We start from the raw sequence: 15086 nt of genomic DNA, 5'->3' as shown, positions 1-15086 counted from the left end.
AGTTTTTTTTCTTCCTGTGCTCTCTTTATGGAAACGTACAGTAATTTTAAGAAGAAATTACTCTGATGCTAATTATGGTCTCACAGATTTCTTAATAGTTAATTCTTGTTTCTTAGCTTATGTTAAACGATGTGCTTTGAATCAGGAATTAGAGCTTAATAATCAAGTGTATTGTGTAAATAGCAAATGAGGAAGTATGTTACTGTTCCACGTTTTGGTTATGGAATTTTGTTGTGCTTGGAGTTACTGCATATTTGTATTTTTTAACATCTAACCTCCTTGCTAAATGCGTTATGAGTGGATTAGATTTCATCCTGAGCAGCTGAGTGGAGCAAGCCAAATTTGTTCCTAAGACTTCAGAGACTGTTATTCTCAGACTTCAGCTAACACTGCCTGAGACAGAAGACTTGCAGAGCCAGCATCTTCTGTCCTGCAGCGGTGAGTTGTAGAGGGCTAGAGAGAAGTGCAAGGACAGAGCAGGCTTCCGGTGTTACCTCACCAGCATGTCCTGCCAGCTTCCTACCAGCAGTACGGCTTAGCAACTTCTTGAGTGAAAGGTGTTGTCTTTGTGTTGTATTTTATGGCTGTATATCATATTCTTCTTCAGTTGTCTCTTCTGCAGGTCAAGTTTTGTTGTATTTAGTCTCAGATTTGCTTTTGTGTGTTTTTTTTTTTTTAGCCTTTTCTCCCAAGGCTGTTGAATCATGGTCACTAATGTAAGAGTGGTTTTTTGTTTTTGTTTTTTGTTTTTTTGTAATATCTTGAACCAGATGCTGCGCACTACTGGGAACCAAAAGAATAAGTGCTTCTCTTTTTGTGGCTCCATGAAGTAGTTATTTATGCTTTGGGAAAATTAGTCACAGTAATGGGTTACAGCATGGCATTTTCCTAGGTGACATGTAGGAATTAAAGTCTACCACCATTATTGTGTTTTTTGTCCTTGCAGCTTATCTAATCTTAAGGATATCACAGTCACCGTACTACTAAGGGGATTTTGATGCTGTTCAATTGTTGGAATTTTAGTCCATGGTGATTCTGTTCTTGTTGATAAAGTTAATTTTATTTATATGATTTCACGGCCTCCACAAAAGGGGAAGCAGGAGTGACTACTTCTGTGGGACAGGGCTGCTGCTGTGGCAAGATCATATTGTGATGACCCTGGTGATAACACCTACTTTTGGCTCCTATGGCTGCTGAGAATGGACCACACTGCTGCTACATGTGGATGTAGAAAACTGGGCCTTAAACACTAGGAAGAGCAGTCCAAACTGGGATTAAAGAATAGTGTCTAGGAAAGCACATGTTCAACTTTTCTTGATATCTGTGGTAGGGAGACCTGCTTATTGCCATACCACTGATGCTTCAGTGTTTTTTGTGAAATGAGTCTTTTTACTGGTGAAGGGGTTATGAAAATTTTATGTATCCCGTAATCCAGCGAGTCAGACTGTGAATCAGTCTCTTGATTGAGGTTTCTCCTTGAAGTCTCTTCTGATATTTTACAAGTAGCTGAGTAGATTTTGTAAAGGGCTTGCTCTTTTCCTGGTAAAAACAGACTATCCTTTTTCATGAAGGGTGTAGACACAAGTTTCTTCTGGGAAGGAAAGGGAGTAGGGGAAAACAAGGGGAATGAAATACAATAATGTATGTGGAAACGTGAAATGATGCTGAGACCTTATGGTGAATTTCTAAACTTCAAGATAAGAGTGGCCATCTAAGTACAAAGTATATTTATTGTCCTGCAGGATGGTATCACTGGAGTTAATAGAAAATTACTGATGGAAGGCAAAGACATCAATGAAAATAAACAATGGCTGATAAGCTTAAAGATAATAAAAAGAACACACATAACAAAAGCAGAGAAAGTCCTACAAATAGCATATGTTCTATAAATTTATTTTCAAGACATTAGAATTGCTGCTTCTGATGTAGAAAATGTGGAAGTATGCAATGCCTGTGTTTTTTTGGATTTAGACAGAAGTAAGATACTCACTTCCATATTTTGTAGCGCTATGAGAATACTTTATATTCCCCAGTCAGTGCTAACACCAACTCTGTTTCTCTGTTTCTGAGATATGTTAATATACATTTATCTGTCTGTCAACATATATGTGATAAAATGGTGTATGTTTTAAGTTTTACATTCACTTCCCCTCTTAATTTTATCTGTAGGACTCTCTATTCATAGCTGTGGGATTGGACACAAACTTTCTAGTTTCCAGTAACTGCTCACGTTTTTATGATTAAATGTATTCCTCCCTTGTTTCCTGATTATTTTCAGCTTTAGGAAATTGTTCCACTTAAAATTCAAGTATGTTTATTACCAATCAGAACTATAATCTATTTGTCCATAACAAAATGGAATGTTGATTGCTTTCATGAAAGATGTTATGAGTGTTTAAAGCAGTGATCAACTTTTCTTTATCCATTAGAATGTAACTAAATGTAGACTACCCACATGGCTTGCAATTAGTTTTGCATTACAAAGTCCTCTTTTGTCATTTTTAGGAACCAAAATACTTTATTACTTTGGCTTCAGTCCTGCCAAGCCTGATAACAAGCTATCTTTGCTATTGCCCTGTTTCCTTTACAGCTACTGATTGCCCACGTGGTCTGCATGTATGGCACACTTGCATAGGGCTCACGTATGCCAGCTGGTCTCCCTCTTGCTCTGCAGTTTCTTCTAGAGTTTAGGAAGTGTGCAATGTCTGTCAGCAGCAGGTATAGTTCTTACAAGGACATCTATCTGTGCTAGTACTAATAGGAAGAATAGCTGGTCTAATACAAACTGCAGTGAAATAGCAGGCTGTTTAGTTGTATTCCAGCTATGTGTGAGCATTTACCCCCTGACACGGTAATGCCAACAGCTTGGTGTGGTTTGCTGTGCATTGTGCTCAAGTTTGCTGAAGTGATAGCCATTTGAGATGACATTTTGTAATGTGTTCTCTGAAAACTTCAGGTTTTTTTCCCCATGAGATACCGTATTCTTATTGTATTATTTCATTTCTTTTCTTGTCTTTTCCCAAACTTTCATTTTTTAGTATCTGTTATTTGGCAGTTCTCTGATCTGTTTTAGGCTCAGGTTTTGTGACTGTAAGGCAATGAGGCATCCCTCACTGGATGGTGCAAGTGCAACAATAAATTGTCTGTTAAAGCAAAGGATGTGAATTCCCTAAAAAAAAAAAAAAAAAAGGCAAGAAAGAGAAAGAATAGCTAAATAGTTCTTTTTCTTGGCTCATAGCAGTTCTTGGCTCATAACTGCATGATCCTTATCGCATGTAAAACTGATGTAGTGAAACAAAAGTTATAAATCTTCATACTCAACATACATACATTTTGAAGTATGCTGTCCAAGATAATGGCTGAAAAAAGATATGAAAAAATAGGGAAGTTTTAATAGGAGCAGAAAATTAGTAAGAAAGTTCAATCGTTCCTTCTTTCTTTCTCCTTTTCCTATAGAAGCCAAAAGAATGTAAAAATAAGAGAAAATTGTGTAGGACCACAGTGTACCAAATGTAATAGCTTTGGGACAAATGGATTCCAAAGGTTTTCTCAGCTACAGAAATCAATATTCTAGGTTCCTGTAAGTTTTAAGAAAAAAGTTCTGACCTACAATATTTGCTAACTACAGTGAGACAGCACTGGAGCTTTTTGTTTGCTTTAGGCCTGTAATTATTTTATTTCCATTTAGAAACACTCTTCATCATTTTGAGAATTTTGTATGAGAAGACAGTTTTGTATGAAAGGGTATTAGAGTGAGAGTTTACAGAGAAGTAGTCTCTCCTAATCTGCTCATAGAGAGGACTGGTGGAAAGAAAAAAAATCTTAACCAACTCTTACTGCCATCGATTTGCTAACTGCTTAATACGCTTTAAGGACCTGGTTGCTTGCAATGTTTTATTCATGTTTTAATAGAGTTCTCTATTATTAAGTTCAAATATTTTTAATTAAGAAAGAAGTACAACCCTCTGGGTAATACTTCAGCCATGTAGATAGCTGGTAATTAAACTTTTCTGCGCGTATAACTACATTCAAACAATTCTGAATGAATCATTTGAAACTAGAAGTATGCAAATGTCATTATGTATGAAAAAAATCCTTTAAACAACAGGTTTTGTCAATCTAGCAAAAGTTTTAAGAGCTTAATAGAAAAGCTCTTTTTATCATAGGGGGAGGATATGCTGAAAGACAAGATAAGCTTTTAATTACTAAATGCAATATTCAATTTAGACAAATTCACAAGTATTGCAGAATTACTTTTTACATCAAATGTTTCTCCTAAATTACAAAATGAACTTCATCTCAAATTCAGTTTTCAAATTCTCTCTTTGAAAATCAGCTAAAACAGCATAAAATTTGTGAAGAGGCTTTTTTTTTTTTTTTTTAGTAATCGTCTGAAGCTACAGAATATTTAGTCCAAACTATTTCTCCTTTATTGCAAGGAGTTTATTGTAGACGCAGTAAAGGACAGAAAACTGTCATGACTCCTTTCTGAACATGGTATTTCTGTTGAAGAATGGGAGGATTATAAGAGAGGAAAACAGAATGACAATTTGAAATAAGCTAAAGGAAAAAAACAAAAGAATTTTTTTGAGTTGTTTTGTAAAAATTCCAACATCTATACATCTTTCTTCATAGAGGTAAAAGAAAATGCAGACAGGACTGGGGAACGTTTTGCCTCAAGATAACGAGAAAAATGTTCTTTCAGCTCTTAATGCTTTTATTCTGCATGGCAGTAGTTCATGCTGTCCTTTGATTTTGTTCATGCCAATTGGTTTGTATACGAGTAAGAAAGATAAACAGAAGCTTCTCTTGTACTCATCAAACAAATGAAATTCAGAGGGCTCCCATATAGGAAAATCCAAAGGAAATCAACAACTTCAGTAAGATCAGTAAAGGTTAAAACGGTGGCAGATCTGATGGAACACTGATAAATCAGAGAAAAAGCAAGACTTTCCAGATGTAACATAGCAGGCTTGATATGAACTAATAACTAATAATAATTGAACTAATAACTTAAATTCAGTAAGGGTCTAGATAAAATGTTGTGTGCTATTTTAGGAATAAAATATGATCGTTAACAATCACACAATTCAGGAATAAAACTTGGACGTCAAAAGCTAGAGGTAAAAAGGGGTAGCACCTGTGCTAATAATAGTAGCAGATGCCTAAAAGATGGACTGGGATTAATGCTTTGTATAAGAATTACTCTATCAAAACTTATCTAGGTAATACTGCTTTACATGATGACGATGTCGTCATCTCAGCTGGTACAATTCATCTAATTCTTAACTGAAATATAAAGGAGATTGATTTAAACTCTTTGCGGTGCTATGAAACCAAGGTAATCACCCCTTATGAAAGTAGCTATGTCTAATTTTGCATAGATTTCAGAAAAATCCGTTCCAGACTGTAGTGTTTCGAGACCTTTCAGTATTCTGAAAATGGGAACATAAGGTAAATCCCCCATGATTCATTTCCATGGTGGGCTCAGCAGAGCAGCTCCAGGACCTGCATTCTAGCCACATGTAGCAGGAGAGCGGTAGTCGCTCGTGTGTGTGTGCTCACGCACTGATGCCGTGTACAAAATGGCAGACTATATTGATCTGTGCTGAAAACAGTCTCCTAGTGCTTGAGGTGATTCTGTAGGAAAATCTGTAAATGGCTTTTGAAAAGACATTTGACTAAGAATTTGAGATATATAATAAAAATTTGAAAATGTTTGCAATGAGCTTTAGAATTAATTGTCTTTTTCACAAAGCTCTGCTTACTTGCACATGCAGATGTACCCATGTGAGAGCCCTTCAGTCATAAGTCTAGTTTTACATGGTACATTTACCTGCTGATTGGCAATTTGCAGGCATGCTTCCCATCAAAGATGGTTTACTTTATTATTTCAATGCTAATTTTCTTTTTGATTGGTTATTTGCTGTAGCTGGCTTTAGGTGAAATATCTATTACCAGAGGAGTCAGAATGAGATACAGAAAATGTAAAAAAAAAAAAAAAAAAAAAAAAAAAAGGAGCGATCACTCACAAAAACTTAGTGTTTGGTTTGTCAGCAATCTTTACTGACTGGTACTTAATTTCTTACCTGGAAATAAAATAGTATTGTTTTACATACTATTCAGATAATAACTGTTGATTTCTTTTATGGCAACCGTGAAGAAACAAAAATATACTACATGTTTTCATTTTAAAAATATTTTTGCAAATGCTTAGTTAAATATTCTAGAGCTTGAGCTGTAGTCAAGGTGCTGTTCGCTGCGTGCTGCTGTTACATGTATTATTAAAAAGAGTTTCTCCATCTGTTCTTGATCCAAAATTCTCTTCCACTGTGCAATGTATTGCACATCCTACACTTGCAATATAGTACTATGAATGAATGTATGAATGTATCCCCGATTTCTCTTCTGGAAGGGAAATAAGTAATGTATTATGCTTATAATCCTTCATTATCTGGCTTTACTCTGATCTCGAGGACAAAAAAAGCTAGAAAGAAAGGGGATCAGAGGAACAATAATGCTTTTCTGATTCCCAGAAAATAGAGTTTCATTAAGGTGTATGGAACTGCCTAAAACAGAAAAATGCACTGTTTGCAGCTGCAAAATAAGTTCCTGTTTGAGCAGTGATGTCGTGTAATCTTTCTAGTGAAAGTGAGCACTTTGTGAAATTCTAAGTGATGCAGATGCAAATCTAGGATGTCTATTTATCTTTTTCCATGATTTCCTTAAAATGTGGAAATAGTGTCCAGTGTATAATGTCTTTTGTGGCAGGTATATTTCATACTTCTGCAGAGCAGAACAAGTGAACCTATGTAGAATAACTCATATACTTGTGAGTGTTTTTAAAGGCAGACGTCTTGTTTATGTGAGGTGATAGCCTGAAGATATTGAAGGCTGCTGTAATACTTCTCTTACTAAAATGAAGCTGCCATTCAAATAATCCTGTGTTTCAGGTGTGGCCAGTTCAAGACTATAATCCACCTACAGGACTTAAAATGTACGCTATATACACAGGGACAAAGAAGGGGGGACCCTCTAGTAATAGCTCACAGACAGGAAGGTGACTTTTGTCCCCCTAGAAGACCCACTGAAAGATTTCTGGATTTTGTAGTAGGAAAAGCTAGCAATGTCCACCTCAGTAACACTGCTGACCTGCTTACATAGTTAAGGTTTTCAGTTGCCCGCTGTCCCCCCATAGCAGAACAGGTTGGGGGAATACTCCTGCTGCCAGCACAGCTCCTCATCAGTATGATTTAGTCCCTGGAGGACAGCCCCATTCTGTTCCCGAGAGTGAAAGCACTGTCCCTCGGAGTCTTTGGGAGTCTGTCGGCGATAGTCTAGGAATATAAATTGTCAGAAATCCTAGTCGCTACTGTGGATTTGCTTGTCAAGCAGAAATGCTTCATACTTCCTTTCATGACCTGCAACAGAACAACTTGACTTCAAATGAAACTAAAGACCTCAAGTATTAGATTTGCTCCTGTGTGGACTTTTTATGAAAAATAAAGTTTTTCCTAAGAAAGGAACTATCTGAACAGAGACGATGCTGCAGCAAATTGAGCCCACTTAAACATTCCTATCATGAAGTTCTGTGTGAGGCATAAGGACAAACTGCAGAATAGTTAATAATTTTTTTAGCTTTTGGCCTCTGGATCAAATTTGAGATAACAGTTGGTAAGTACAAAGTAAAATGAAAGTATAGAGGCATTTATTTTAAAATCTGTACGCTAGCAAGTTGCTGAAATAACTTTTAAAAATTAGGGCTGACATATGTAGCTTTCCAGAGAAATGCTACGCTATGCTTGACAAATAACTGAATTTTATGTTGGCAGTGTTTATGGTACCATAATAACTATGCGATTGTGTTTATTTCAAGATTTGCATTTGATATTTAAGCAATTTTACCTGCTAGATTTTCATACTTTTGAAAAGTATGAATCAATCTTCTGTTTTTAATTTCAATAGAACAGCAAATTCACGAAACACCCTGGATGCAAACTGCTGTGCAGTGCATGCAATGTTTGTATTCTGCTGCCTTCCCATGAAGTTATATGTATATGCTTGATCTTCATAGCTAAACAGAAATCTGTTAACTAATCTTTTCTAGTAAATATTCTGTTTCTTTTTTAGTACTATAGCTTCTTGAAGATTCCCCAAAGGATTCCCCAAGGGATCTGTTTTATCCCAATATTCTATTCCATGATCCTGTCTATACTGTTAACTTTTCCATTCTATTTCACAGGAGTATAACTGGAAGAACTACCAGTCGAATAGACTAAGTGCATCTGAACTACAGATGTTGGCGAGCATGACGAGACAACAAAATGAAGAATTAGGGGATACTGGGATCTCACATGGGCTGAGCGCGTCACAGATGGATGACTGCAATGTTAGCATAAGCACAAGCAGTGATGATACAGCAACCTGGAACTCTTCTTTCCCACCAGTGAGTCTAAACATGCAGTATTTTTTCTAAAATTCTTTGAATGGTTACATAGTCCCTACCAACTCTGAGGTTCAGTGGTGTTGGGTAAAACTTCTGAGGATACCTTTGAAATTTAAGATAGCCTTAACAAACGTGTTTTTTAGAACTTATAAAGCACACAACCAAAACACACGTACTTCCAGCAGCTTCCATAGTACCATCATGGAAAACAAGCAAACCTATTATATGTATTCCAGTGTAGAACCCTGAATAATTATATAAATTGTACAGCATGTCACAACAGTGGCTGACAAGCTACATGTGTGTGTTACAGTACTTTAAAATAGTTTCAAAATGAATGAAACCCAGATACACCAGTCAGGTACTGCATTACAGTACAAGTAATGGAAAATAATTGCTTCTTACATTGATAGTTTCATTGCTGAACAGCTAACTGCTTTTAAAGAACTGAACCAGGAGAACAGCGGAGAAACACTGCAGTAGTTCTGAGCACTTAGTATGTAATCCTTCTGTGTTTTGCACCTTGTATGAATATTTGTCGTGGTAGGAAGTGGTACAGAACCGCACACAGCTGTACTGTGTGACAGAGTGCTGTTGTTAGAAGCAGAGGCGTATTTGTTAGCAGTCCGCTGAAGAGTATTGAATGTATGAAATCACAGAATAACATTTTGGCAACTATATAAAGGTACTTGCAGGCATTGCTGTAAAACTCAAAACCTCACAGTCCATTTCTCTAACTAACATAGTTCTTATTTTATTATAGCTGAAACAATAATAAACAATGAATGTGGCCTAAGCAGCGAATGCAACACAGCTGTCAGAGGCAGGTCCAACTTTAGAAGAGTAACACACTGCTGTGTTGCCCCAATACAAATTACCGCAGGTTCAATGCTCTAAAATGACGTTAGCTGCAAATTTTCTCCAGGGATTCATAGGGCCCAAAACGGAGGCCTGTGGTTAGCAATCTTCTATAATCGATGATCAATGCAATATTAGAGCCGTGTGTTATACTAATAAATGAAGGTTTAGAATTAGCAGAGATTTATTGATAAATGATTCATTGTTCTAATAAGAGCGTGGTTTACAGAGTAATATTTTGAGGGATATAAGAGGAACATTAGCTGGCTCTAACTACTTAACGTATGTTGATATTGTGCATTTAGTTGATTTCATCATATTTCCAATGCATTTTCTTAGTACTCACTTGATAGACTCCAACATGGAGGAGACCCGTAAGACTGGACAAATGAGACTCAATTAAATAAAGAGAATAGCAGTCTCATTAACTTTTGAGTACCCTAATTATCAGGAAATTGATAAGAATATTTGGACATGTCAGGCTTGGTTAATACAAATTATGTGACTGAAACAAAAAGAACTTTTAAAATGAAATGTACTGCTCTGTACTGTAATACTGTACTGCAGTGTTTAGTGAAACATTATGTGGTTGCAAAGACAGTTCTTTGATCCCACTGCTTTGATCAGCTTCTGTACATTTCAGACTAAAATTTTCAGTTTGAAGTGTTTAGCTATAATAGGTTATTCACTTAAAATGAATTTATTACAGGTATAGTTATTCATAATACTCCTTTGTGGCAATCTTTCTCTACATAAAACAATGCATTTGGCTTGGAGAGAGACAAATTTTTCAAATTTCTGTCTGTTGACTGAAGTGTTGGTATGTCTTACCTCTACAGCCTTCTGCTGTGCCTTTTGCCTGGTGAGCATTGTGTTTTTAATGGCAAGAACCTTGGTTTGGGAAGGATGGAAGAGCTAATCTAGAAAGCAAATCTAATCTTTCTCAGATAAGGACTAGCTACTTAGTCCCTCACTACAGCACAGAGTGCTGAAATTGAGCTTCCACAATTCTCCCCACCAGTATACCTCTGCCTAGACCCAAAGAGATTTTTTTGTACCAATATCTGTTTTTTCACTTATGTTTTCCTTTTTGAGATAGCTGCCAAGCACCAGCTATCGCTAATGCTGATACTAGTTTTTGAAGTGTGGAGTTGTGTTTACTGCTGCTTGTTGTAGTTCTGTTCAAATATTTGGGAAAAAGCAGAGTAATCATGTGAGGGTGATGACTAATTTTCTAGTCCTGTAGTATCTAAGAAGGTGATAAACAGATTTATTAGAGAGGGTGGTTATTTGATTAAGACTCCAAGTTATTTGACACAGAAGAGTCTTAAAAGAGTGGGTTGAGGACGTTTCTGCTGTGCTGGTGTTAAGTTTTAGTATTTTTTTATATGCTCACAATATTTTGTAAAAGTCTAAGAGTAGTGATACTGTGTCAATATTCAGACAGCTGAAAAGACCAAGTTACTGTAAGCCAGCTAGTCTGACATCATTTCAAAACAGTGAAAAAATGACAGGGGGTTCAGTTAACAGAGATTCAAAGGATAGTAACATTTAATAATATGGTAATTTTATATAAAATATGTCTTGTTTAACAGATCTCATTTCATTAATAAATTTACAACTTTGATAAAGGTAACTACTTGGATGTAATATGCTGAATCATTGTAAGTATTTGCTTACCATGTGACTTTCTATTTGAAAAACGAGTAGCATACAATATCAATAAAGCGTGCTTTAAATGAATTTAGAACTGGCCGCCGGACAAATATCAAAAGCAGTCAGCAGGGAATTATCTGTGACTGGAGTATACTCAGCAGGACTCCATCAGTCTATCAGTTCTAGACCTGATGTTCGATGTTTTTATCGGTGATCTAAAGTTTAATGGCCTGTAATAGACATATGGTCATTCTAGTTGATCTAATTTTCCCTCTGGTTTTCAAATTTATAAATCTTTCAAATAATTTCATATAGTTATTTTCTGTGAATCTCTGCATTTAGCAGTCTCACATGTGCTTTAAACGTGTACACACGGCTAGTCTACAAAACTGAGAGCTCAGAATTCAGCATATTTGGAATGGTTAAAGCATGTTCGAAGGTTGCTCCTCCTGGCTGTCAGCCTTCTGCCGTGCACAGTCCTGCTATAAGATTTAAAATGAGTAAAGTCATAATTCCTTCAGCTTCCAGTTTTTACTCAGAATTATTCCTTATACATACTTATTCCTTATACAAATTCCATAGATATATAGATATAGATAATAAAAGGAAATTTATTTTATGTCACCAGATTTTCAGTAGTGACAATCACTACCTTTCCAGCTGAGTCAAGAGAATTTACAAAAGATCAATCCCCCCTGCAGTCCCTTTAGCAAACCACAGAAAAATTTTTATGTATCTGTAGCCATCTTTCAGTTGTATTTAGCAAATGTTTTTAGCTGTACAGTATATGAAAAGAAATAGAAATAATCCTCATATTGTAGTTTGAAAAATTAAGGACAGTTTGAAATTCCTGTGGTGATTAACTTGTCATGTTTATTTGTACTTCCAGGAAATAACTTTTTGATTATTTAAATCAATAATATCTATTCCCTTCTATTATAGCCTTTAAAGATAAGTAAGGAGTATTTTTTTTTCTAAATATTCATTCATTTTATATAACCTTTCTGTCACTTGATGGAATCTGTGGCAACAGCACCACCAGAAGGCAGGTTTTTGAGTATCTTTCCTCTTTGGAATACATATGATATTTTGCAAAGCAGTACAGGATATAATTGTGTTAGATAATGAACTTATTTATCAAAGTAGTATTTTATATATATAGAACACATTTTTAGTGAGTTTAAATTTTCCATCACTTACCATTTTTAGTCTCTAGATTCATTGAAAGTTCTTACCTATTACTGACTCTAATGAGGTTCAGAAGTTCTTCTGAGCGAAAGGCACATAGATCTTATTGCTAAGTTGCCATTAGAACAGATGAACAGACGTCCTTAAACAACTGTAAAAGTGATATACTAAAAACTATTTTATAGCCAATGATAGTTTACCAGCAACTGAATAAATACTCTCAGGAGATATTGCTGAAATTTAAGTTGTTTAGCAGCTGCTGTAAACTATGATAGCCAAAAAGGAATAAAATAGCTTTGAGTACTATACATTACCCAACATAGCTATTAGCTATAAATATAAAAAACTTTTCCTTTTTTTTTAATAATAATTTTACTTGGAAGGTGAATTGTAAAGCTTTATAAAATGTGCGTGGCGCACAGAGCAAAGTTCCAAATCAATAATATGTATATGTAGAACTACATATTTAAAAAGAAAATAGTTGCCTGTGTCTTGCCTGAATGTTTTCTTACATGTCGAGATCTAGATGAAGTTCCACATTAGCTTTGCACAACTGGTTATAATGTGAAAGATGCAATTTTCTGTACTGTGCAGTTGTACATCCTACACATTATCCAAGGAACGCTTTACAGCTTATGAAATATTTCTGCTCTAGTGCCTGAACTAGAGAGCCAGTAAGACCTTCCTGCCCCTGTTAGAGAATTGACCCATTCAGCTTCTTGGCTAGCTGGTTCCAAACAACTTCAGTGACGTGTTATGTTTCAGCTTATGTTATATGACATGCATATAACACAAACATTGTGGAGCAAGATCGTATATAAGAGAAATTCAGGATGCCTTCTTGCATCTGCTCCCTGATTCTCAGACAGAGACAGAGAGGAGAATGAAGATGCTGCTAGATTGTTCATTGAGGAATCCTGGAAGCTCACAGTGGTATAATGCTCCATCGTCGGACTCCAAAATATTCTCTCTTGTCTTTCAAGCTGGAAGTACTCAGAGAGAAATGAGATTACTTGTTCCACAAGCATCTTCCTCCTAAACATAAGTTCAAGCAAATAGGCGTTTGATCTGAAAAATACTTGAAAGAGTGCTTCCAGGTTCATACCTAATTTGTGGAAGGTCTTTTGGCCTCCATTGTGATGATTTACAAAAAAGAGCCACATAACACAAAAATGTTCAGGCAGATTTGAAGTCTGACAGACGAGAAGAGTGATATTTAAACCCAGAGTTATTCTGACTGAGAGCTCAGTTTGACAACCCCTGGAGGGATCTATTCACATCAAGTCAAATTGCAAAACTGAGGCAGACTACTCTTTACTATGAAATGAGACTAAAAATTATTGAGACAGATATTCTGGTTCAGAGACTGACTAACTCACTTTCTCTCAGCCTCTGTCTTCAACTGACCATCACTTGGGAATTGCACCATCCACCATCTCGGCAGTGACTCGTGTTTGGCAATAATTGGGATGTCATTCATCCTGAACAGACATTTTACCACATCCTTCCCCACTTCCTGAAACCATATGAACCTACTCATTTTTTATATTGATTTCTGTATAAGTCCCGATCCTTTTCATAATTCTTAGTATCTATTTTTAGCGTTTCATGTACTAAATTGTGCACATATTGATAATGTGTTGCCTATGCTTGTATTTTCACTTGTTTCTCCGTTTACTTAAGTGATGTGTTTAGAACTGGTTTCGATGTTTGTGATAATGGGTAGGAGTTATTCTCTGGAAGCGGTAAATATATACTGAGACTAAATGTATTTCTGAATTTTAGAATTCTTCAATTTCTGTAGCAGTTTGTGAGTATCAGTGTTTCCTGCAAGTAACTGTTTTGAATAAGCCAAATAATGTAACTTACAACCTTTGGGGCACGTTCTTATATGAGTAGGTAGTATTTGAAGAATCTTTGTGGAAAATGGTAATGTTTTGTATGAATATTCATACAGTCCACTCTCAGTTACCCATGAACAGCTTAATCCGAGTTTCAAATTAGCAGAGTCATAGAGAAGCATGCCTGTTTCAGCTGACTTCATTTGGGACCACTGAGATTTCTCTTAACTGTGCTTCTGAAAAGGGGAACCATGCCTGCCAGACCTGTTGGCTCTAGGTCAGAGGTGGCTAGCCTTAAGCGACGTTGGTTCTACGCGGATCCAACTAAGTGTCCCTGCACCATATTTGCTATATACATATAATCACAATTTTTTTATCTTTGCTGCCCTTCCCTCTCTCTTTTCCTGACTCTATCCCCACACTTTTATACCAGACAATAGAAAAATGACCACATGGTCAACTTCTGGTTGAGACTTTTCCGTTATGTTATACCTTTGTACAGTTAGGATCTGAATATCCTTTTTGAATTTCACACTTAAGAAGACAGACCATAAAATTCTAGTATCAAAAGCTGCAAATGTGTATCCTCAAAAGGATCCCTTACACACCTTTAAACATTCTGAAAGAATATTTGCAGAGTTATTTTCTCACTGTTGTTTTTTGTTTCTCATAGCCTGTCAGTCAAGAACATCACTATCAGAAAGAAATGAGCCCACTTTCTCATTCCAACCCACGGTAAGATTCCATTTATAGCCCAGGCAATAAGAATTCAGTTAAAATGTTCTGAATACTAAATGTGACATTCTTTGATTTAATCTCAGCTCTCTTTTCAATTGCAGCCTCCTCTCAGAGAGCTTTACTATTGCTCTTTTTATTCATTGTCTACAGGTTGCATTGTCCCAGAAGGCAGGGCAGAAATCTGCATGTTTTGAATGTACTGTTATATATTTAAAGTAACTGACACAGGCCTTGATCCTACACCTGCTTTAGTGTGCGTTTCAGCAAGTCTTCCTAATCTGCCACACATGCACACACTCTCACCTATTTCTTTTTCTCTCTCTCTTTTGTTTGAAGGCTTGGAACTAAAATTCTGTAGG

The 15086-nt window shown here is 36.1% G+C and overlaps 1 protein-coding gene across 12 annotated transcripts in view; it reads left to right on the top strand.

Annotated features, from left to right (window-relative positions):
• Positions 1–15086, top strand: part of CFAP20DC (CFAP20 domain containing) — a 95732-nt gene that overhangs the window by 60722 nt on the left and 19924 nt on the right. For all 12 annotated transcript variants that reach the window (XM_068907186.1, XM_068907183.1, XM_068907187.1 and 9 more), the window contains 2 exons: positions 8243–8446; positions 14663–14724. In XM_068907186.1, coding sequence (XP_068763287.1) covers positions 8243–8446; positions 14663–14724 — 266 coding nt within the window. The remainder of the gene's footprint in view (positions 1–8242; positions 8447–14662; positions 14725–15086) is intronic.

Source organism: Struthio camelus, chromosome 14, assembly GCF_040807025.1.
Source record: "Struthio camelus isolate bStrCam1 chromosome 14, bStrCam1.hap1, whole genome shotgun sequence".
NCBI lineage: Eukaryota > Metazoa > Chordata > Aves > Struthioniformes > Struthionidae > Struthio > Struthio camelus.
Note: the sequence above shows the minus strand (reverse complement) of the source record. Positions and strands in the feature narration are given on the sequence as shown.